Source organism: Eurosta solidaginis, chromosome 4 (assembly GCF_040869045.1).
Source record: "Eurosta solidaginis isolate ZX-2024a chromosome 4, ASM4086904v1, whole genome shotgun sequence".
Taxonomy (NCBI): domain Eukaryota; kingdom Metazoa; phylum Arthropoda; class Insecta; order Diptera; family Tephritidae; genus Eurosta; species Eurosta solidaginis.
The window spans coordinates 159,224,526-159,251,100 of record NC_090322.1 but is presented as its reverse complement, the minus strand read 5'-3'; the positions used below and the strand labels follow the sequence as shown (position 1 = coordinate 159,251,100).

General features: G+C 39.9%; 1 protein-coding gene across 1 annotated transcript in view; it reads right to left on the bottom strand.

Annotated features, from left to right (window-relative positions):
- Nucleotides 1-26,575, bottom strand: part of LOC137250546 (cholecystokinin receptor type A-like) — a 553,728-nt gene that overhangs the window by 17,861 nt on the left and 509,292 nt on the right. Inside the window, exon 4 of the mRNA XM_067783530.1 lies at nt 3,765-4,134. Coding sequence (XP_067639631.1) covers nt 3,765-4,134 — 370 coding nt within the window. The remainder of the gene's footprint in view (nt 1-3,764; nt 4,135-26,575) is intronic.

The following is a 26,575-nucleotide window of genomic DNA, read 5'->3' as shown; positions in this document are numbered from 1 at the left end:
GCATATATGTCGTTTCAAATATATCCTTTCTTGCAAGCTGGATTATAGACGTAAGTAGCGCTACGCTTTTCCAGAAAAAAACCTATGCCTATAAAGACGTTTACACTAAATATATACTTGTCACTGGCTGGGATACCCAGGTACCACTCGTAGTTCTCACGCTTTTACGTAATCTACAAATAGAAACATGTTAAAATTTTGTGGCATCCTATGGGAATAAGCTTTCTACAAAAAGGAGAGAAAATGTTTTCAAATATACTTTCATAAAGATGGGTTTTCAATAAACTAGTTTTTTATTAATAAAATTAGTTTTTTATTACTAGTTCTCATGGCTGGGATACCCAGGTACAACTAGTAGTTCTCACGTATGAACTGCCTTGAGGTACCCGGGTACCCAGCCATGCGAACAAAGAAGAAAAATTATTCATGAACAGGACGGATATTCAGTATTGCAAACTGGTCTTTATTTAGATTACTTTGGGGTACTTCACAATTATACTTCACTTAACAAGTAATAGCGTGTTTGAATCAAAATGGGTATTGATTCCTCAACTTGCGCTGCTTTTATACTCTCGGTTTTCTCGTTCAGCCATCTCTCCTAATGTCTAGTAATTTCGCCAACAGTTGTATCTCATGCTTGGTTACCAGCTATATACATGTATATTTGTAGTTTATGCTTTTCTACTAGCCTTATGCATGTGCATTAGTGAGTAACTATTTCTTTTCTTAACTGATGACTACATATGCGTATGTGAGATATCTCTTCACTTCGAGCTACCGGTTATATGTGTCGAATATTCTTCGTTGCTTTGTACACAAAAGTCGCTGCTTGCTGTTTTTTGTTGTTGTGATTATTTACTAACAGCATAGTGATGTCAACATTAGCCACAATATCACGTTTTTTAAGTAGGTGTTGATCAAATTTTAAAGTACGCCAAACTTTTAGCTTTGTGTCAGAATTTGAACAGACAAAGCAATCATTGCAATACCCTGACTCTTACTTACTTACTTAATTGGCGCTTAGCCGTTTAAACCGTTATGGCCGCCCAACAAGGCGTGCTGGTAATCATGTTCCACCTGGTCCTTACAGTGAAGTGGGGTCCGCCCTCTTCCTCTCTTTCGATGGGCGGGTTCCGATAAAAATACTTTTTTTTTAGTCCGGGTAGCATCTTGCATTCACATAACATGGCCTAGGCAGCGTAGCCACAGCGTTTTAAATCGCTACACTGCTACACACACTTTCATGTCAGCGTAAAGCGCGTACAGCTCATCTTTAAATCTTCTTCGATACTCGCCGTCGCCAACCGTAAAAGGCCGTAAATATTTAGAAGAAATTTTCTCTCGAACACTTCCAGCGCCGCTTCGTATAATGTTGTCAGTATCCATGATTCTGCACCATATAGTAGGACTGGCACGGTAAGCAACTTGCAGAGCATGATTTGTGTTTGTCGATAGACGGTTTTACTTTTCAATTGCCTACCTAGTCCGAAGTAGCGTTTATGAGCAAGAGTGATTCTTCGTGGATTTCAGAGCTGATGTTTTTGTTTTTTGTTAATGCTGGCTATGCCTATAAAGACGTTTACACTAAATATATACTTGTCAATATTATCTTTTCATACCATGACCAATTACTATATTCAAATAACACTGGCGATAATAACTGTGACTGAGGTCAAACCACTTTAGGAGCTGTTATTCCTTCAGTGGTCTTTATATATTTCAGCTTAAATGTAATTAATCACAATAGAATGCAAAACTACTTAGCAAAATATTTCATATGAGTAATCGGAAATTTGAATAAAAAATAATTTTTTTCCAGTCAGAATCTTCATTCGTCCCACTGTGCGTTACAAGATCGCATTAATAACTTGGTTATGGATATTTATTTCATTCTAAGCTTGGAGCATTAACGTTCAATCTGAAGTCAATTGTTGAAAAATTGTTAGTTGGCAATGCATCATAGACTCAAATACATATAAATGCAGCTTCTTGGATGCAATTTTTTTATATATATATACCCCATAAAAAATTATGCGACAAAAAAGAAAAAAAAAAAAAAATAGACTGATCCGGAAGTAACTACTATTGGCATTTTATATGTACCCCTAGCCTACAAATTTTTATGCGATGAGTCGGCAATGAATTAGACAATCTTCTGCAATTTTTTTTTATTTCATGATCTTAAGAACGTGATTGCGCTCAACAAGGTACGCGAGTATTTTCTGCCTGATCTCCGATGCCTTGCCATAACTAGCGCCAATTGCGAGCACAATGCCAGAAATTAAACGCTGAATAAACAGTTTCTGTCGAATACCCAGAAACCTGGGCATCTCAAACAGACATGGAGATGGAAAAGGTCTCGACTTAAGAAGTCATCTCCGCAAGCATTATGAGTATATATGGCACCTGAGAACTCAGTAGTACATAGAAGAAAAGCAGAAAGGGGATCCTCGGTGTTATTCGCATAAAGGCGTCGGACTTCTGTGCCAGGAATCGCCGGTCGCCGTTCTTAAATTCAAATACACGGAACTCGCAGTAGAGAAAAGCAAACCGCGCCAGGAATACCCGCGGCACTCGAGCCTAACTTCGATCTGGATAATGTAATAGGTTAAACTCTTACCTATCAAGAGTCATATATAATGTATGTCCTACTTGTAACGAGTCCTCACATGACAACAATCATGTTTCCAATTCCAATGTGTAATCAACGCCTCTAACGCCCTGTTCTCTCTGGTCTGCCACTGTTGAATCTACAAGTTTCCTGGAACTCCCGTTAGAGAATATTGGTAACAATTTGTGAATGTTCCCACCTTTTGGATGGGTCAAAGCACTGCTACAACAAAAACAACAACAGCACCATGGCCAAAGTCATTGAGAGCATATCAGACCTATGTAGGCTGCTCAAACCTTCGTCCTTTTACTTGGTTGAAATTTACTACAGTTATTATTTGAGGATATTTTCACTCAGGTAAGACGACCAAACTATTGTAAAAATTGTACAAAAGTTGCAATTTGCTTGGAATTTGGTACCTCCTTTCGTAGCTTATTATTTGTGAAAATTTCTTACCGGGAAGTGGTCAAGCTAATATTTGAGAAACATTTCACCCCAGGAAGGAATAAACTAAAAAATCCTATTAATCGTGCGATTTACTTAAAATTTGGTAAGTAATCTCTTTGCAGGAAGAAGGTATACGCCATTGAAATCACACGAGTGACAATTAGTTTACGATAAAGATGTTCCTTCGTATACTTAAAGAACCGTTCCATCTTCTCTTAACATCATCCATGATTATGAGCCATACACTAGGACAAGTCAGATGATAAATTTATGGGGCGTGATTTTGTTCGTCGAGAGAGGACTCTTCCTTTCAATTGTATATTTAGTACAAAGTAGCATATGTCACTCTCCGTGTCATACTTTGTACAATAGTACTTCGTCTTATCATTGCTAATCGCAAGTTCCACTTTTCTTCTCTCTTTATCACGCGTTATATTTTTATGCTTTAAGAATTATGTTCTCCAGCGTTGGGTTAGAAAAAATGCTTTGGCTGAGGCTTTTTTCGATTTGAATGGATTGGGGGGGAGGGGTGCCTGCCAATACTATCGCAATTAATGCCTCATCATCCTTTGGCAACTCGCAAAATTTCGGGAATGATTTGTTTTAACCTAAAATTATTGACATTTTTTGCGGGGTACATAAGTCACATACTCACTATGAGTAGAATGCGTTTCATACACTTCCATTTACTTATTTATGTGCTTACCTCCTCAGCGCGGTATCGTGTAACCGCAGACTTGGTGTCGACGTTGATTTACATCGTTCCATATCTGGTTGTTGCATATATATTTCGAGTTGTTGTTGTTGCTGTTGGCTTTGATGACGTTGTTGATATAATCTGAAACGTTGCTGTTGTGGCACATTAATCACAGTCATCGATGGTGAGGGTGATGTACTGCTGCTGCTACCAGTACCGTTAAGTCCACCACAGCGATCATTGTTGTTGTGATTTAATGATTTTATTGAACCAGCGGAACTCGCGCAATATAAATGTCGGCGTCCATCTGTCGCTGTGAGTAATTTTCGTTTTTGCGCTGCAGTCTTGGATGCGAGATTTTGTGTTGCACCGGAATCATCTGTAATGCAAACGGATGAATGTAAAAGAATCGAAAGGTGTGTATTTTGGTACTTAACTCAATTTAATATAATGAAAATGAAATTTGAATCAAGATTATGCTTATTTATAGCATGGAGTGGTATACCGATTAATGTTGAGATATATTGAAAATATGCAAAAAAGGAAAAAAGCTGGTAAAACCAACCGAATTAGGAGACACTTTACTCGTAATTTTTGAAACGACGGTCATGATGAGGCTTCACATCCAGTATTTTTTTGGGGGTTGCACCGTCGGTAGCGTAATGCTCTCGACGTGGATGTCCAATGTGGCCGAAACTTGTACCAACTCTTGTCTGAGATATGAGTATTTTGGGACACGTTCGACTAAAGTGTTAAGAATGCGTTAGAAAGGTCCACAAAGGGGGCAAACGCTATTTTTTAGTATATAACAATATTAAAAATGTCAGTAGAAAGTTCTGCAAGGACACAGATTTTGAACTAATGCGATAGTTCTGAGGAAGTGGAACTAGTTCGATTCGCTGATTGTTTATCACAATGGCCGCCTTTTAACAATTTTGAGTGTTATCAGTTTAATTTGTTCCGTTCTTGTACAATTTTGCAATCAATTATGACTCCATAGCCATTAACGTTGAAAAAAGTAAATTTTTTGAAAAGTTTAGTTGCAAAATAATAATATACTAGTATGTAACCCCCGATAATCGGGTGTGTTTTTTTAGTAAAAAATTATATCTCACACCTTTTTCCTCTGAAAACACAAGAATTCTGTTATTACTCTGCAAAAGCATTGCAACATGTCGTAACACATAAAAATGGCACGAGCGCCATCTGTGTATGAAATGTTTGGACTATAAATTTACTTTTCTAGCCCGATGGCTGGAAAAAGATGACAATGTAAAGAACGACAAAACTTCCAGGTGTTCAGGTAATCGATGGTTCTTGAGATTACCACGATGCTGCCACTTTATGGTATTGTCACGGATATTAGCATCACTAAATTATCCCATCACTAAGGCGATACTAAGGCCATGCCAAGCAGTATTTACGTTAATAATTAAATCAAGTATACACATATTTAAGGCAGCCCAGAGAGATGTCACACACAGATGCATTTACTTATATGCCTATGTGCGCGCGAGAGACTGTAAACTACAAACATTCACATCAATAATTCAATCTTTATGTATCTACAAAAACGAATAAATAATTGCGTCTACACATATGTACGTATACGAGCAGCGGAGCGGCCATGCACAAACACATGCATATATCTTATCTGAGTTGTCACAAGAGAGAGCAATAATTTGTGCACGTAGTTGTGGCTGGCGATTTTGTAGCCGAAACAACTAGTAAGTTCTGGAAATCGAAGAGCCTAGAAGTATGCAGCGTAAACTATAAAAGCGGGGCAAGCGAGTAAGAAGTAATTCATTTTGAGTTGAGCTATCAATCAGTTTGATTAAGCACGCGATCTGGCGGCCAATAGTAGGGTTTCATTTGAGTTATCAATCAGTTTGTTTATTAAGCCAGCGAGTAGCAAAGTATAAGTGTTATTGTGAAGTACTTTAATAAAGGCCATTTTTCCATTAATCAATATTGGAGTTATTTATTCAACAGTTTAGTGATTCGAACTTAGCAGAGGATTGCAAATAAGAGGATTTGCAAGCAAATTCGTTACAATTGGTGTCAGAAGAGGAATTGTTGAATAAATTCCAGAGGACAACAAGGACATGGCAAAATTCAGTGAATTGAAGATCCAGCAACTGAAGAAGGAGTTGGACAGCCGTGGATTGAATACAACCGGCAATAAACTCGAACTTCAGGCACGACTACGAGAGGCAATGGAATTAGAGGGAATTAACGTGGAAGAGTATGTCTTTCACCTTGATGGCGAGGAGACAACAAAAATTGAAGAGAAAAACGAAACATCGCAGACAGTTACCAGCACAGACTTGAACATGATATTGGCTGCAATATCTGCACAAACATCGACAGTAGCATCAATGTCGTCGCAATTGGCATCCCAACTGGAAGCGCAGGAGACACGAATAACATCGAAAATTGAAGCACAGGAAACACAAATTTCTTCACAACTTGAAGAACAGAAGACGTATATGGTATCCCAACTGGAATCGCAGGAAACCCGTATAACATCACAATTGGAAGAACAGAAGACATATTTGGCATCTCAACTGGAAGCGCAAGAGGCACGTATATCTGAAATGTCGGCACAAATTTCGGAACAGGTATCATCGCAGCTCTTTGTGAAACTGGAAGAGCAGGATGCAAAAATTTTACAACTCGAGGACAAAATTGATGCCGAAATAGAAGCGTTAAAAGGTCGTATGGAGCAGTTACAACTAAACCGCCCAGCTGTTTCAGCGAGTAATCCAAAGGTAAAGACACCATTATTTGACGGTTCTGTTCCTTTTCAGGTCTTTAAGCTACAGTTTGAGAAGACCGCAGCAGTGAACCAATGGAATGCTGAAGATAAAGTTGCAGCTCTGTTCGTGGCACTGAAAGGGCCTGCCGCGGAAATCTTACAGACCATCCCAGAGTACGAGCGGAACCACTACGAAACATTGATGAGCGCTTTAGATACACGTTATAGAAGCGAGCATAGAAAACAGATATTCCAAATTGAGTTGCAAAACCGCTACCAAAAAGCAAATGAGACATTGCAGGAGTTTGCTTCAGATGTTGAAAGGTTAGCTCATCTCGCAAATGCGGACGCACCCGTGGAATACACCGAGAGGGTGAAAATCCAGAGTTTTATAAATAGCATACGAGACGTGGAAACGAAGCGAGCTACATACGCGAACCCAAAACTGACATTTGCTGAAACGGTATCACATGCATTGACTCAGGAAACTGCCTCCCTATTAAGTAAACCAGCATATAAGGCTCATCGTGTAGAAGTAGAAAGGCCAGAATGGGTAGACACAATTTTGGAAGCACTGAAGGGATCACAACAGAAAAATACCGGAGTTATTAAATGTTTCAAGTGCGGCAACCCAGGTCATATTGCACGACATTGCAGCACCGGTCCCAATAGCTCCAACGATGTGGGTGGCCGTAAACGCAGAGTTGAAGGAGATGAGCAAATCTCCAAGTCCACTCAATCGTTAAACTAAAGCGAGTCAGCCGCAAGGGGCGACAGCTGGCTCCCTCAATTGAATGCCCCATAATCTCTAACTCACAAATTGGAAGAAGGTCAAACAATCTTACTGTCGGAGGACATGTGGATGGAAAGGAACGTTTACTGACTGTAGATACGGGTGCATCTCATTCCATCATTCGAGCGGATTTAGTCAACAAGAAGATAACACCATTGCATGGAGCAAGATTGCTTACAGCCACTGGAGAAGACAGCACGGTTCTAGGAGAAGTATCATGTGAAGTCGCAATTGGGAACGTCACGGTAGTACACAATTTTATAGTGGCAGAGATTGTTGATGAAATCATAATTGGAGTGGACTTCTTAATCGACCAGGGCATCAAGATCGACATGCAAAGCAAGACGATGCGATATAAGAACATGGATGTACCACTTAATTTCGGCTACGAGAGAGGCTACAGCAGTAAACGAGTGCTGGTTGAAGAGAGTCAGCGAATAACACCAAAATCCGAAGCAGTCATCTGGGCAAAGGTTGATGGAGATTGTGGGACAAACAAATTGTGGGTTGTCGAAGCAGCAAACAAATCAGCACTGAACATACTTGTAGGAAAAACCCTGGCTATGACAAAACAAGATGGACGTGTTCCGGTAAGAGTACTCAATGAGTTCAATTCACTACTCAAACTGACTAAAGGAGCTATTTTGGGAAGATGCCAAGAGGCTGAAGTAGTTATTAACTGTGAACAGCTCCAGGAACACGTTTCAGCTAGTAATACTAATCTTTCAAATGACATCACGGCATGGACGCAGGGGCTAGAGGAAGCATATCAGAGTAAGGCAAAACAACTGCTCCTAAAGTACGCGAACATATTTGACCAGGATGGTTCTAAACCAGGCCGCACCAACGTTGTGAAACATCAAATTGACACTGGAGATGCGAGGCCGATCCGTCAAGCTCCACGTAGTGTTCCACTGGCGAAGCGGCAAGTTGTGAGTGAAATTGTACAAGAAATGAGCGACAGCGGCGTCATCGAACCATCAGCTAGTCCCTGGAGCTCACCGGTAGTACTTGTAAAGAAGAAGGATGGAAAAATGAGGTTTTGCGTGGACTACCGAAAGTTGAATGACGTTATGAGAAGGGATAGCTACCCATTGCCAAGAATTGACGACACTCTGGACTCGCTCTCTGGTACGAAATGGTTTTCCACACTGGACTTGAAAAGCGGCTACTGGCAAGTGGAGGTAAAGGAGGAAGACAAAGAGAAAACAGCCTTCAGCGTCGGAGATGGTCTTTGGCAATTTACAGTAATGCCCTTTGGACTACGTAATGCACCAGCTACTTTCGAGAGACTCATGGATCAGGTATTGAAAGGACTACATTGGAAAACATGCTTGGTGTACCTGGACGACATCATCGTATTGGGCAAGAATTTCGATGAACATCTTAAGAACTTGGAGGAAGTTTTCCAAAGAATAGCTGGCGCTGGTCTGAAGTTAAGTCCCAAAAAGTGTGCGCTGTTTAAAAAGGAAGTAAATTATTTGGGTCACAAGGTAACGACAGAAGGTATCCGTAGAGCGAATGAAAAGATAGAGGCAGTAAAGGATTGGCCAAGACCACAGAATCTGCATGAATTGAGAAGTTTCCTTGGGCTGTGCACATATTACCGCCGATTTGTACCAAATCTTGCCAGCGTAGCCCATAGTCTCCAAGAGCTTACAAGAAAAAATAAAGCTTTTGAATGGAAGAAGGAGCAAAAAGTGGCTTTCCAAACATTGAAGGAGCGTTTGTGCACTGCCCCAATGTTAGCATATCCGATTCCAGGAGCAACATTTATTCTAGATACAGATGCGAGGCGTTTTATCACAACTGGTCGATGGACAGAAGAAGGTAGTTGCATATTACAGCCGTTCGATTGGAAAACCAGAGAGGAACTACTGCGTTACGCGGAGAGAGCTGTTGGCATTGGTAGAAAGCATTAAAAATTTTCACAAATACCTCTACGGCCAGCGATTCCGTGTCAGGACAGATCACGCAGCTTTAAAATGGCTCCTGCAGTTCCGTAATCCGGAAGGACAATTGGCACGGTGGATCGAGCTACTACAAAGCTATGACTTTTCCATTAAGCATCGAAAAGGTAGTACCCATAGAAATGCCGATGCAATGTCACGAAACCATGTAGTTTGGAATGCAAGCACTGTTCAAAAGCCGAGGCTAAAGAAGACATTATAGATGTCCGTCTAATGACTATAACATGTACAGATGAATGGGACAAAGAACAGCTAAGAAAGTGTCAGCTAGAAGATACAGATCTGTCACGTGTTATGCAAGGGCTCGAAAGAAACGAAAGACCAAACAGAGAAGACATGTCAGCAGAGAGTCCCATTGCGAAGTCATATTGGGCACAGTGGAACAGTTTGGAATTGATATCCGGTTGCCTTCATCGAGTATGGGAGAGTGAGGATGGTAAATACAAGAATAAACTGATAGTTGTTCCCAGAAAGAGGATTCCTGATGTGCTCAGCGAGCTGCATAATGGTCCAAGCGGAGGTCATCTGGGAATCACGAAGACGCTCGAGAAGATTAAACAGAGATTCTATTGGGTTGGTTGCCGTCAGTCGGTCACTGAGTGGATTGCGAACTGCGAGGTTTGCAGCAGAGCGAAAGGGCCCAGAACACGAAGTTATGGCCAGATGAAGCAATATAACTCAGGTGCGCCATTTGAAAGGATCGCTATGGATGTCGCCGGTCCATTTCCTACTAGCAACGGCGGAAACAAATATGTACTGGTAGTTATGGATTATTTCAGCAAATGGCCAGAGGTATACCCAATCCCAAATCAAGAAGCGGAAACGGTAGCAGAAGTGTTTATAAACAATTGGGTTGCAAGGTATGGTGTACCAATGGAGTTACATTCTGTCCAAGGCAGGAATTTCGAATCAGCTGTGTTCCAGGAAATGTGTAAGTCATTGGGCATTCGAAAAACACGGACAACTGCATTGCATCCTCAATCCGATGGTATGGTAGAACGATTCAATAGAACATTGGAGGAGCACTTAAGGAAAGTAGTGGACAAGTACCATAAAGAATGGGATACCCGCATACCATTATTCTTGATGGCTTACCGATCAGCAGTGCATGAGACAACGGGCCAAACCCCTGCAAAAGTAATTTTTGGCAATGACCTTAGACTGCCAGCTGATTTGAAGTTTGGGATAGATGCCAATGCGGAGAGAAATGTCAGGAAATCCACTAGTGATTTGGAAGAAGAGCTAAGAGAAATACATGATCTGATAAGGCAACGAACAAAGATTATGAGTGAAAAGATGAAAGCCAGATATGATAAAGCAATTAATTCAGAAGGTTTTCAGGAAGGAGATTTGGTGCTGTTATACAACCCACAACGTAAAAAAGGTTTGTCCCCGAAATTGCAGTGTAATTGGGAAGGCCCATACAAAGTTGTAAAACGGATCAACGATGTAGTGTACCGCATACAAACCATCGGTAAACCACGAACCAAAATGAAGGTGGTCCATTTGGAAAGGCTAGCAACGTTTAGATCGAGAGATTTGTCTGATCGGGACGATCAGACTTAGGTGGAGGGCAGTGTCACGGATATTAGCATCACTAAATTATCCCATCACTAAGGCGATACTAAGGCCATGCCAAGCAGTATTTACGTTAATAATTAAATCAAGTATACACATATTTAAGGCAGCCCAGAGAGATGTCACACACAGATGCATTTACTTATATGCCTATGTGCGCGCGAGAGACTGTAAACTACAAACATTCACATCAATAATTCAATCTTTATGTATCTACATAAACGAATAAATAATTGCGTCTACACATATGTACGTATACGAGCAGCGGAGCGGCAATGCACAAACACATGCATATATCTTATCTGAGTTGTCACAAGAGAGAGCAATAATTTGTGCACGTAGTTGTGGCTGGCGATTTTGTAGCCGAAACAACTAGTAAGTTCTGGAAATCGAAGAGCCTAGAAATATGCAGCGTAAACTATAAAAGCGGGGCAAGCGAGTAAGAAGTAATTCAGTTTGAGTTGAGCTATCAATCAGTTTGATTAAGCACGCGATCTGGCGGCCAATAGTAGAGTTTCATTTGAGTTATCAATCAGTTTGTTTATTAAGCCAGCGAGTAGCAAAGTATAAGTGTTATTGTGAAGTACTTTAATAAAGGCCATTTTTCCATTAATCAATATTGGAGTTATTTATTCAACAGTTTAGTGATTCGAAATTAGCAGAGGATTGCAAATAAGAGGATTTGCAAGCAAATTCGTTACAGTATTGTAACGAATATTAGCAGCATTAAGGGATATTATCATCTCTAAGCCGATGGTAAGCAGTGACTTGTATGCACATCAATAGATCAAACATTATGTCTACACATATGACGTACACGCAGCGGAGAAGCAACGCACAAACACATGCAGATATCTTATCTGAGATGCTCCCAAAAGTATGCAGTTATAATTGTGGAAGTGTCGCTTACAAATACACGCGCATATGAGAGCTATACACGTACATCTGTAGTTATAATTATATAGCACTAACTAGTAAGTTCTGGAAATGGAAGCGCCTAGAAATATGTGAACGAGGAAACCGCACAGTATAAAAGTAGCAACAGTAGAGGCGCGACAATCAGTTTTGATTTAAGACGCATCTGGCTAGCAATAGTAGTATTATTGTGAAGAACTGTAATAAATGCCATTTTGCATTATCGAATAATGGTGTTATTTATTCAACAGTTTAGAGATTCGAACGTTAGCAGAAGATTGCAAATAAGGGGAATTGCAGTAAATTCGTTACAATTGGTGTCAGAAGAGGAATTGTTGAATAAATTTCGAAGACATCGAATACAACTTGGGCATGACAAAGGTGAGTGAACTGAAGATCCAGCAACTGAAGAAGGAGTTGGAGAGCCGTGGATTGAATAAAACCGGCATTAAACTCGAACTTCAGGCACGACTACGAGAGGCACTGGAAGCAGAAGGAATTAACGTGGAAGAGTATATCTTTCATCTTGATGCCGACGAGACAACAACAAAAATTGAAGAGAAAAACGGAACATCGCAGACAGTTACGAGCACAGACTTGAACACGATTTTGGCTGCACAAACTTCAACAGTGGCATCCCAACTGGAATCGCAGGAGAACCGCACAACATCCAAGATGGGATCCCAAGAGACACGAATAACATCAAAGATCAAAGCACAAGAAATGCGTATTTTAGAAATGTCGTCACAAATGTCATCCCAACTGGAATCGCAGGAGACACGCATCACATCGAAGATTGAAGCACAATTGGATGAAGAGAAAACACACATGGCGTCACAAATTTCAGAACAATTAAAAGAGAAAGAGGCGCGCATAACATTACAACTCGAAGCACAGGAAGAGCGTATCTCAACGAAGCTGGAGGCACAGGAAACAAAAGTCTCATCGCAGCTGGAGGCTTTTAGTGAACGATAAGATAAAATGGAGGCCGAGTTGGATGCTTTGAAAGATCGTATACAGAAGTTGCAGCTAAATCGCCCAGCAGTTTCAACGGGTAATCCAAAGGTAAAAATGGTTCTGTTCCTTTCCAGGTATTCAAGCTTCGGTTTGAGAAGACGTCAGCAGTGAAAAACTGGAATGCTGAAGATAAAGTTGCTGCACTGTTCGTGGCATTGAAAGGGCCTGCAGCTGAAATCTACAGACAATTCTAGAATACGAACGGAACAACTATCAAATATCGATGAGCGCTCTAGAGAGACGTTATGGAAGCGAGCATAGAAAACAGATATACCAAATTGAGTTGCAAAACCGTCACCGAAGAGCGAATGCGACTTTGCAGGAGTTTGCCTCGGATGTTGAAAGATTGGCTCATCTCGTAAATGCGAACGCACCCCTGGAATATACCGGGACGGTAAAAATTCAGAGTTTTATAAAAGGCATACGGGACGTGGAAACGAAGCGAGCTACATACGCAAACCCAAAGCTGACATTTGCTGAAACGATATCACATGCATTGACTCAGGAAACTGCCTCCCTATTGAGTAAACCTGCATATAAGGCCCATCGGCTGGAAGTAGAAAGGCCAGAGTGGGTAGACGCAATATTGTAGGCGCTGAAAGGATCGCAAAAGCGGAGTGAAAGAGTTACCAAATGCTTCAAATACGGGAAGCCCGGTCACATTGCATGTCATTGCGATGTTGGTCCTGGTAGTTCCAACTTGGGTGGCCGTAAACGCAAAGCTGGAGGAGATTAGCAAAAGCGTGCCAGATGTAAAAATCGAGAGCTAGCTCCAGCTATTGAATGTTCTGTGATATCTGCAAATTCGAAGGAAATCAAGCAGTCTCACCATCAGAGGGAATGTGGATGGCGTACGGTCACAGGCGAGTATAACCAAGTCCAAGGAGAAGTGATACGTGAAGTCCTAATTGGGAAGGTTATGGTTCTACACAAATTCATTGTCGCGGAGATTGTTGGCGGAGTCATATTGGGAGTGGAACCATGACATCAAGATCGATATGCAGAGAAGGATTGTCCGTTATGAGAACCAGGATGTACCACTTAACTTTAGTTTGGAGAAAGGGTTCAGCAGCAATCGAGTTCTGGTGGAGAAGACTCGACAAACCCCACGAAAGTCAAACGTAAAGGTAGATGGATCGAATGAGCCAAATAAATCAAAACCAAAGGTACCTGCGAGTAAAACACTGGCATTGACAAACCCTAATGGACGCACTAAAACGACTGAAAGAATTTTCCAGAAAGAATGCAAGGGTGGTTTCAAGCCAGCGCGCACTACTGTTGTGAAACGTCAAGACGATACTGATGATGCAAAGTCAATCCGTCAAGATCAAGCTCTGCGAAGTAGTTCTTCATTGGCCAAACAGCAGAGTGTGAGAGAACGGCCCAGGGCAATGAGAAGTAATATGAAACACAGGTACGACAAGAAAAATAATTCGGAAGGTTTCCGGGAGGGAGATTTGGTACTGCTATACAACCCTCACCGGCAGAAAGGTTTTCATCCGAATTTTGGTGCAGTTGGGAAGGCCCGTACAGAGTTGTGAAGAGGATCGGTGATGTCATCTACCGCATACAAACCATTGGGAAACCACGAAGTAGAAGGGTGGTTCATTTGGAGGTGCTAGCGGCGTTTAGATAGAGAGATTTGTCTGATCGGGACGATCACGCTTAGGTGGAGGGCAGTGAACGAATATTAGCAGCACTAGGGGATACAATCATCTCTAAACCGATGCTAAGCAATAACTTGTATGCACATCAATAGACCAATCAATATGTCTACACATATTTTCGTACACGCAGCGGAGAAGCAACACACAAACACATGCGGATATCTTATCTGAGATGCTCCCAACAGTATGCAATTATAATTGTGGAAGTGTCGCTCATTTAAGACGCATCTGGCGAGCTATAGTAGTATTATTGTGAAAAACTGTAATAAAGGCCGGTTTGCATTATCGAATAGTGGTGTTATTTACTCAACAGTTTAGTGATTCTAACGTTAGAAGAGGATTGCAAATAAGGGGAATTGCAGTAAATTCGTTACAGTATTTAATATCTAAATTCGTTGATTTTTGATCTTCAAGGCAGTAAAATTGGCTTTGATGCTTCACTGCCAACTTCGTAATTGACCGTTTAGTCTATTCTCCCACAGGCTTTCCAATTTTTTGGTAACGGCCACTACTTCCGCTGAAAAACGTTACATCGATCTAGCAACTTAAAAGATATGTTTAATTCTGAATGAGCACAATATACCGCAGATTCACTCATTCCATTGACATCAAAAATTTGGGAACAAGTTTTTTAATTAGAATAAAGTTTTACTAAGCGGGGTCGCGCCTCGGCAGTGATTTAGTAAAGAATCCGAGTATATTTCTGCCATAAAAAGCTTATCTGAAAAGACACACCTCTCATGCAGAGGCCGTTCGGGGTCACCAATTTGTAGGAAAAATTAAAAGGAGCACATCACAGACTGGTAGAGGAGCTCTGCCAAAAATATCTTCGGAGGTAATCGTTCCTTGTATTTTTTATTTTATACTTAAGTAGAAAGATTTTCCATTTGATAGATCACCGTAAGTGAGACCAACGATAAGGAAAGTATGTACCTAATTCGCTTATATAGCACAGGCCCTCCCCTTTTGATCAATATGTGACGTTTGTTTTTCCAGAGATAGGGTGTGGAGGAACTTAGTTCCTACATCCTACTTTTCCTAGACATATGTACGTCCACCGCACCATACCAGCAAGCCTGGTCACCATATAAATAATAATAATAAATAACCTGGGTATTCATCCACCCGCTCACGGATTAGTCAGCTTCCACTAGCTGGACATCTATTTCACCAACCGTCGGTTTCTTGGAAATCGATCAGCCGATGTGTCATCTGCGTATCGCCGTTTCGCCAAACCCACCCATTGGCATCCACCAATTCCACAAACAACCAGTTGCTTGGGACTGATCTACCGATTCGTCATCAATTATCCACCAGCATGCACTAATCCACTCACTTGTCATACACTATTCACCAGTTGCAGATTCCACCAACCACCGGTTGCTTGGAAATTGATCCACCGATTCACCAATCGTACTCACTGACAATTTACTGATTCGTCATTTACGATTCCCCGGCTCCCGATTCCACCAAACGCCTTTCCAACCATCGTAACCCCCTCAACCGATCGATAAGACTATTTAAGGTGTACGTCACCCTATACAGCATCGTATGTAGAAACAATTTGTAGGAAAAATGCAAATTGAAAATCATGTTTGCTGTTCTTGAATAGACATTCATACAATTGATCGCATTATGGTTAATTCAACGGGGTTTCTTGTAAAAAAAAAAAAAAAACAAATTTGTTTATTATTTAAACAGAAGAAAATCTCTTTGGCTCAAGCTAACAATATTCTGTAAAAATGAGAGACTCTCAATCAATATAATTATTTTTCTGTAAAAAAATAGATTTCGCTGGTTATTGCAGCACAGAAAAACTCTGATTATTATGAAAATCCATAAGCTAATTTTAAAGAAAAAATTACGCCCACGGCGCTTACTAATTTGTTCTTATGGCTATCGTGCCACAGAAATCGCGATCATATTAACTGCTACTGTTATTCTAATGTTGACGGAAATCTTTTTTAATTTCTTTTGAGTGCATTTTATTTTTCTTTCGGTACCTTTTTAAAGCCCGTTATCTGCAATTTGGACAGTTGTATAGGTCTTGTCTCTAAACTGTGTTTTATCTAAGACTTTTTATGGAAGTAATAATAATGGTTTACCTCTACGCTTTTTTCTTGAAGCCGTGACTATCTCTGTAGGTGATATCCATTTGTTCCGGGTTGTTATTTGGGCCTTGTCTCCAATATGTTGCTATGATTTTACGTTTAGCATTGTTTCCTGGTCGCTACTTCAGCGATGCAGCTTTCCAGGCTTCTTAGCCACCTCATTTTGTTTGCGACGATATCACACGCTTCGGTCCATTTTTCAATATTTTGGAGCATATTGCCCACCATCTTCTGTGGGTGTAATCTTTCCCAAATATGCTGCGTAGTCTATATCTAACGTTAAAGGACCTCAGGTATTTAAAAAATACATGGTACACATCCTCTTTTGTTTCGGCCCAGCAGTGCTGGCATATGTTAATCCCTCGTACCAGGTTAGGAAATAAGTAAGGTAGAAATCCATTTTAACGTGGGTTCGTGTCAGCCACCAATTCAAGTCTGGCATGCACCGATATGTACAGCGTGCTTTTGTAGAGTTACTTCATCTCAGCTGGCAGTTTTGTGTCCTGATTTCTCGTTCTCCGGATACAGAGAAGAAATCTTCGCTTCTTCATTTGCCAATATGTCCACTGGATAAATTTCTACTATTACCAGCACTGCCTTGTCTGAGATGGTACTAAACGCTCTGCATACTCTAAGTGCTCATATGCTGTCCGTCGACGCTAACTCCGAAAATTTATGACGAGTACTATGTGGGCTTTGGATACTCTAAGTGGGTTTTGAATGATAGCCTCCCGTCTCCCATAATATCCGTTACGATGTCATGGCTTCCCATTTTTATATCCACTCGATCTACTTTTGTATTTCCGCGAGCTGTAACCTTTGCTGCCAGTGCAACGATTGAACGCTGGCTATGTTTGTATTCAATTTTTCAGATATTTCGCTTAAGTGTTTGCAGTAACATCCAAAACTTTGTCATCCGCGCATCCAATAATTTTAACTCCATTGGGCGCTTTGAGCCACAACACTCCGTCATACATTATGTTCCAGAGAAGAGGACCGAGCAGGGACTGTGATCTGGAGATTTTTTGTATTGAGGCGATTGATTTGTTGGTATGGTAGCATACTACGCCCAGCTCACCGAAAATTATAGGCTCACAAATAGGAAAAAGCGACATCCAAACATTTAGAATAATTTTTTTTCTAATTAAAGGTATTTATTTTTAATTTTTTGCGTTGATTTTCTTCCCACACGATCTTGTGCTAAGCCAGGCTTCTCCCGAGGTTATTTGACAGTTATTTGGGTATCACTTCGAGGTCATTTGGTGGTAATTTCAGGACGATTTTGCAGTATTCAGTAAGTGAGAGTTTTCATATATACATTTCTGAATGATTTTTGGACTCCTAGTTGGGTAATTTTGGGGGTAATTTCGGAATGACTTCAGGGTCTTCGGAGACTCCTTCGGGCTCATTTAGAGGTAATTTCAGGTTTCATTTCTGGGTCATTTGAGGTTATTCCTAGGATAACACTTAGTACCCTCTCGGGGTCATGCGGGAATAACTTCGGGGTCGTTAGGAGGTCATGTCATATGCTCTCTCGGAAGCCCTCCGGGTTCATTTGAGATCGCTTCGGAAAAACAATCTTTGTGTTTTATTTTATCACTAGCTTGGATTTTACCCCATGTTTCTATAAAAGTATGCAAGCTACGTGTAACTGGCCATGGGTAAAACATGAGTTGGTAAGATTGACTTCTGCTATAGCTAATGATTGTTGTTGTATGATATAATCATATTTGTTACAGGATTCCCGTCGCGGAGGTGAGGTTGACAATTGAGTTCCAGAAGCTCTGAAGCTATAAAGGTTTGTATTGCGCTCATCAATCCCTTGGTTCGCATCTAATGATTGTCGCTGAGCTTCATTGATAGGGATAGGAAATTTGAGGCATTTAAAATTGAAAAGACAAATATATCGGTATCAATGGAATCCTTGATTTAAACTTTATTGTTTTCGAAATTTTCCGATAAAATGAATTGCTCCAATAACATCCGTAAAAGTTATGTGATGAAAAGCCTTGTCCCATTACATAAGCGTGGAGAATGGAAATAACGAATCATATATATTATGATATAATGGGCCCTTTTTTAAGGATCAATCGATGAGGAGAAATTTCTGATGGCTCAAAAGAGCTAATAAACTCAATCGGATATGCACAGCTTGGGATTCTTCCACGACTGTGTTAATATAGTCATAAGTTGGATTGGTTCTAGTGATATTAACATCCTCATTTTAAGGTGCCTAAAATACCTTTTCTCAAAGCAATTTATAGTTTGTAAAGATAGATTCAATATTTGGAAGAAACATTAGATACTAAAGCTTCAGGTGATGTCATAATTTCTCAAAACTTGCAGGAAAAGGGATAAAATCTGTTAGTAAAAAAATAGGAATTTTGCCATAATTAATTTCAAGAAGTTGTTTAGCAAAAGCTGCTGCTGAAGTGTTTCCACCAAAATGCCCTTTCATATTTCTAAAGAGAGTAAATTTTTGTAGAAAAAGCACGCATTTACTTCAACTGCGGCTGTTCCAGCAAGTAACTTGAAAGCACCACTTTTGGGATGATCATTACACATTAAAATTACATCAATTAATATCAAATTAAACATAAATGTTTTTTTTCCGGTTCCTCCATGCGTATCCAAAAATACCATCCCTATAGATAATATAAAAGAACACTAAAGGAATAACAGCCAAAACCCAACTCTGCAATCAATCTTTACATGTTGAAATAACCTAAGTTTTTAAGGTAGCCATAGTTCTGAAAGTCCCATTTGTCTTGTTTTTTTTTTCAATTCCATATATTACTGGTGCTGTTAGGTCTTAACGTCATATCGCTCCATACCAATTTTCATTATTCCATTTATATGGGAGGTGCTACGCCACCACATTTTCTTGGGCGTGTTAGGGATTGACCTCATATAACTCCTTACTGAATTTCTATGTTCTAGCATGAATACATTCAGAGATATGTAGTACAAAATATACATTTTGCATGGGAGCTGCCACGCCCCTTTTATATATCGATATTATTTTTAGCCTATCAGCATCCTTGGAAGGTTTCTATTGGTTTGTGCAAATTTAGTTGTGATCGGCCGATCCGTTTAGGATCCGTTTATACCTACATACAAACATTCATAATTTTAACTTTATATATATAGGCCCACCCAAGAGTTTTTTAATACCTATACGGTCAAGTAGGCAATTTACTGTTTACCAAAAAAGCCAGTGCTGTTGTACTGCCTATTAATGTCAATCTGGCCTCTTTTGTTCCAGCAAATCAGGTTGTTCTTTTCATACACGAAGGTGAAGGCTGCATTACATATTCAATCAATATGTGCTCAGTCTCGTATGTATGTGCAACCTGCTACACTGCATTTCAGCCGCCGTATCCGCGAACACCAAACCTTAGTCTCATTCACTGTAAACGTTACACTTTCAACATTTTACACGTAACCTTTAAGATTTGCCTTACCTCTGAAGCACAAGCAGAAAAGTACTATACCTGCATGCCTGGTCATTAGGGTGGGTCGATTTGTATGGACGAAAGTTAAACGATATCGCGCCATCGATTTTTCGATAGTATTTGGGCTCAGGAAAAAAGTTCCACAACGCATACCCAAAAAAATAATTTTCGAGCCTGCGAATTTTAATTTTTTTTACTTTTTTTCGACTGTGATTTTTAAGGTTTTTTTCAGGACCTACTTAAAAAATTTTCATATCTATACCCTGTCCGACCCAAAAATGTCCGCCAAAAACGTTGTCGATAGCAGTTTAAACAAGTAAAGAAGGTTAAGTTCGGGCGTAACCGCACATTACATACTCAGTTGAGAGCTATGGTGACAACATAAGGGGAAATAACCATGTAGGAAAATGAACCGAGGGAAACACTGGAATGTGTTTGTATGGCATGTCTATCAAATGAAAGGCACTAAAGAGTATTTTATGAGGGAGTGGGCCATAGTTCTATAGGTGGACGCCATTTAGGGATATCGCCATAAATGTGGATCAGGGTTGACTCTAGAATTTGTTTGCACGATATGGGCATCAAATGAAAGGTGTTAATGAGTATTTTAAAAGGGAGTAATCCTTAGTACCATAGGTGGACGCCGTTTCGAGATATCTCCATAAAGGTGGACCAGGGGTGACCCTAGAATTTGTTTGTACAATATGGGTATCAAAAGAAAGTTGTTAATGAGTATTTTAAAGGGAGTGATCCTTAGTTCTATAGGTGGACGCCGTTTCGAGATATCGCCATAAAGGTGGACCAGGGGTGACCCTAGAATTTGTTTGTACGATATGGGTATCAAATTAAATGTATTAATGAGGGTTTTAAAAGGGAGTGGTGGTCGAGATATCGCCATAAAGGTGGACCAGGGGTGATTCTAGAATGCGTTTGAACAATATGGGTATCAAAAGAAAGGTGTTAATGAGTATTTTAAAAGCGAGTGGGTCTTCGTTCTATAGGTGGTCGCTTTTTCGAGATATCGTCATAAAGGTGGACCAGGGGTGACTCTAGAATATGTTTGTACGATATGGGTATCAAATGAAAGGTGTTAATGAGTATTTAAAAGGGCGTGGGGCTTAGTTCTATAGGTGGATGCCTTTTCGAGATATCGCCATAAAGGTGGACCAGGGGTGACTCTAGAATGTGTTTGTAGAATATTGGTATTAAATTAAAGGTGTTAATGAGAGTTTTAAAAGAGAGTGGTGGTAGTTGTATATGTGAAGGCGTTATCGACCAAAATGTGGACCAGGGTGGCCCAGAACATCATCTGTTGGATACCGCTAATTTATTTATATACATATGTAATACCTGCCAAGATTTCAAGGGTTTTTTATTTCGCACTGCAGAACTTTTTCATTTTCTTCTACTTAATATGGTAGGTGTCACAACCATTTTACAAAGTTTTTTCTAAAGTTATATTTCGCGTCAATAATCCAATCCAATTACTATATTTCATCCCTTTTTTCGTATTTAGTATAGAATTATGGCATTTTTCGTAATTTTCGATATCGAAAAAGTGGGCGTGGTCATAGTCGGATTTCGTTAATTTTTTATACCAAGATAAAGTGAGTTCATATAAGTACGTGAACTAAGTTCAGTAAAGATATGTCGATTTTTGCTCAAGTTATCATGTTAAGGGCCATGCGGAAGGACAGACGGACGACTGTGTATAAAAACTGGGCGTGGCTTCAACCGATTTCGCCCATTTTCACAGAAAACAGTTAGCGTTGTAAAATATATGCCCCTACCAAATTTCAAAAGGATTGGTAAATTTTTGTTCGACTTATGGCATTAAAAGTATCCTAGACAAATTAAATGAAAAAGTGCGGAGCCACGCCCATTTTGAAATTTTCTTTTATTTTTGTATTTTGTTGCACCATATCATTACTGGATTTGAATGTTGACATAATTTACTTATATACTGTAAAGATATTAAATTTTTTGTTAAAAGTTTACTTAAAAAATTTTTTTTTTTTAAAAATGGGCGTCGTCCTTCTCCGATTTTGCTAATTTTTACTAAGCATACATATAGTAATAGGAGTAACGTTCCTGCCAAATTTCATCATGATATCTTCAACGACTGCCAAATTACAGCTTGCAAAATTTTAAATTACCTTCCTTTAAAAGTGGGCGGTGCCACGTCCATTGTCCAAAATTTTACTAATTTTCTATTCTGCGTCATAAGTTCAACCCACCTACCAAGTTTCATCGCTTTATCTGTCTTTGGTAATGAATTATCGCAATTTTTCGGTTTTTCGAAATTTTCGGTATCGAAAAAGTGGGCGTGGTTATAGTCCGATATCGTTCATTTTAAATAGCAATCTGAGATGAGTGCTCAGGAACCTACATACCAAATTTCATCAAGATACCTCAAAATTTACTCAAGTTATCGGGTTAACGGACGGACGGACAGTCGGACGGACCTGGCTCAATCAATTTTTTTTTCGATCCTGATGATTTTGATATATGGAGGTCTATATCTATCTCGATTCCTTTATACCTGTACAACCAACCGTTATCCAATCAAACTTAATATACTCTGTGAGCTCTGCTCAACTGAGTATAAAAAAAAATACATTTGGGTCGGACAGGGTATACATGTAAGTATACAATCAAATGAAAATTTTTTTAGTAGGTCATGAAAAAAACCTTAAAAATCAAAGTCGAAAAAAAATAAAAAAACTAAATTTCGCAGGCTCGAAAATTATTTTTTTTTTGGTATGCGTAGTGGAAATTTTTTTCCTGAGCCCAATTCCTATCGAAAATTCGATGGCGCGATATCGGTTAATAAATCGACCCAGTCTACTATTCATACATTCATCCACCACAGCGTGAATGGAGTGCTTTTGTTTGTTGCAGTCTCACTTCAGACGTTCCAAACCATTTACTCGCAGACATCTTAATAAACCAATTGCATTGCCATAATTCACAAGTGGAGAGTTCTGAACTTATCAAAATTGGCGAATTCAGTTGTACACCGCGCTTGCTGAGTCAGCTGTTGCCTCGTAAGCGCCTTTCTTTTCCTTGATATTTCATATGTAGGCAAGACTTTGTTGAAAGTTTTACTTGCAAATTTACACGGAGCAAAAAGCAAATGCAAATAATGGCATTCAGAGATGACGCTGATAAAAAAAAAAACTCTGATTAAGGAAGAAGTTGCGCATACAATAGCATGGAAATTCGGCTAACAACAATAAGTTATCATTACCTTCACAAATATTGCGTGTTGAAAAGTTTGCTCATCAGTTAAAATAATTAAGGGACATCTTTTCTCATGGTATGGGGGGAGCCAGAGGTAGTAATTACGCTGTAGCATAATGTGGGAATAATTTACTTGGCAGAGTTGATATGAGCGAAATCAGATAGCATATCAAGACAAAGCAGGGACGGCAAGAAGAGAAAAGGAAACGAAAGGAAAGGAAGGAGAGGAAAGGAACGGAAAGGAAAGCAAAGGTAAGGAAAGCAAAGCAAAGGAAAGGAAAGGTAAGGAAAGGAAAGGGAAGGAAAGGAAAGGAAGGAGAGGAGAGGAACGGAAAGGGAAGCAAAGGTTACGAAATCAAAGCAAAGGAAAGGAATGGTAAGGAGATGAAAGGAAAGGGAATGAAAGGAAAGGAAAGTAAAGGAAGAAGGGAAAGGATAGGAAAGGAAAAGAAAGGGACGGAAAGGAAAGGAAAAAGAATAAAATAAAAATAAATAAAAGAAAAGGAGAGGAAAGAGAAGAAAATAAGAAATAAATAAAAGAAAAGAAAGGAAAGGTTAGGTAAAGTTAGGTTAGGTTAGGTTGAACTAGCCGGTTCATGAGGACTTCACATAGACTGAATGAGTCCGCAATGTTACCAAAAGTTTATTTAACGACCAAAATGAAAAAAACCTGTCAAAAACTCATTATAAAATGAGTCCATCCTCTTGGAAAATACTAGAAGCGTTCTAGAACCTATGCTATTTGCTGCTTCAAGATCCGACAGCTGTATCACTCAAAATTGGCGGGCAAACGAGGGACGTGAACACAAAACGTGCTCAATAGTTTCCTCCTCCACTCCGCACTTCCTACATCAGCTATCACTGACCAAGGCTAATTTAAATGCATGTGGCACCAGAAGGTAGTGTCCAGTCAGAATACCCGTCATAAGTTTAATGTCCATCTTTTGATTGATAGAAGTAACCTTTTTAATCTAAGGTTGTATGGCGTACACATAATCTTCGACACTTAACAGCCCGCGCTTGGATCCACGCCTTTCCCGCTTCGTCGAGCATGTGCACCCCACGCCTTCTCTTAATCTCACATAAGCCTCAGGGGGTGCGTTCTTTTCAGCTAGTTCATCCGGTTTTTCATTCCCATCTATTCACATATGCCCTGGGACCCAATATCGATGTATGCTTCTCCCTGTCCCGATTCTCTTCAGATACTGCTTACACTCTAACATGCATTTAGATCCTGTGCTATGCGAGGTTACTGCCTTAATTGCTGCTTGACTGTCAATATAAAAGTTAACACGATTGCAGCTTAAGCTATTCTCTTACGGTGTTTCTACTGCTATGGTTACGTGCAACATTTCCACTGGGAAATCGCTATAGTGGTCTGACAGTTTGTAGAATCTGTTTATTTCGGAATCAGCACAGTATTTCGCAGACTCTACTCCTTCCACTACTTTGGAAATATCTGTGTACACATTTATCGCGTCGGTCGCTATTTGAGCACCCTTACGCCAGCCATCCACCACTATTGTGGCTTTAATAGCCCCCTCGAAGCATAAATACGGAATCAGGTAGTATGATCGTTCTGTAATTAATGATGCTGTACTACTATGGTCGTATGGCCGTATGGCCTGCGCTCAAGCTGCCACGAGGCACTGAGCCTTGCTGCAGTTTTTAGCGCTATGTTCTTTGCTACCAGGTTTACAGGTGGAATGTGGAGAATGGCATACAGTGCAAGCATCGGGGTTGTTTTCAGGCTTCCCGTAATGCTAAGCATTGATAGCCTGCATACCCCCTTTAATTTTTTGAGGTAGGTTCTGTTATGTGTGGCTGTCCACAAAACAAGAACTCCATAGTGTAGGATAGGGTTCATAATCACAGTAAGTACGCAATGAGAAAGAGAGGGCAATAAACACCGCATACACCCCAGAATTATTTTACATGCATAAAGTACCGTCGAGGCCTTCTTCAATCCCTCCTCCACAAGAACTTATTGTCTAGAATGGAGGAATTGGAAGGAAAGGAAAAGAAAGGAAAGGAAAGGAAGGGTTAGGAAATGAATAAAAAGGAAAGGAAAAGGAAGGAAAGGAAAGGAAAGCAAAGGAAAGAAAAGGAAAGGAAAGGAAAGGAAAGGAAAGGAACAGAAGAGAAAAGAAAAGAAAAGAAAAGAAAAGAAAAGAAAAGAAAAGAAAAGAAAAGAAAAGAAAGGAAAGTAAAGGAAAGGAAAGGAGAGGAAACGAGAGAAAAGGAAAGGAAAGAAAAAGAACGAAATCTATCGATTTATTATCGAAATTTACCTACTATGTAATGAAAAAAGTATCGATTTATTATCGGAGTGTAAGCAACTTTTAATTGACGTGTTATCGATTTTTCATCGAAAGTTTTTCGGTTCGGGAATGTTATCTATGAGTTACAATTTTGTTGTCGGTGCGAAGACCGTACGTTATCGAAGAACTTTCGACATGTTTACATCCTTACACCAAAGGCAATTCAGAAGATATTGCATTGCATAGGGTTATGAAAGCCCTGGAACCCCAGGAATTTGCACTAAGTATTTTTCTCAACATTTCCGGACCTTACTTAAATGTCTCGAAATGCGCAGACATCGACAGTCGAAATTCGATTGACGTACATGCGGCAATAAAAAATTGGACCGGCTTCATGTTAAGCTGCAGATTGATCACATTGCAAAGGTGCTTATGCGAGGCACCAACATCTGTAAACAGAAAAACGCCGCCTGATGCGGGTATTATTACAAATGCTGAAGTCGATGGTCATCAAAGAAATGAAAAGAGAACGAAGAAAGCCTCCGTAGCAATTTACAAGTGCAAGAGGATTTTAGGATACCTATCTATCAATGTTTCATTAGGTATTTACGGCAACTGTTAAGTCCATACATTATTATGGGGCCCTAGTTAGGTAGACAGTCACACAAACAGTACGTATGCGAAAATACTTGAGGGCGTAACCAGATTATCAGTGATAAGCACAACGGGAGTCCAGAAACCTACCCCGTCATCTACATTGCATGCCATTCTGTGCATCTCATCTGTAGCCCGAATCGCCAAAAATAAAGAAATAGCAACTGCAACAAGGCTTCGGACAGCTTAGGACAGCTTGAGTGCAGGCCGTAAGGCCATATCATAACAAAGGGAAAGTGGACTACATATTCCCGTGCTAAAGCTTCAAAAGACATATTTGAACGACAATAGAGCCATATCAGTTCAGAAATAAGTACATCCTACAAACTGCAATTACTGCAGTGATTGTGGAGGAAGCCTGCTTAAGCTGCAGTCGCATTGTTGTTGTATTCATAAAG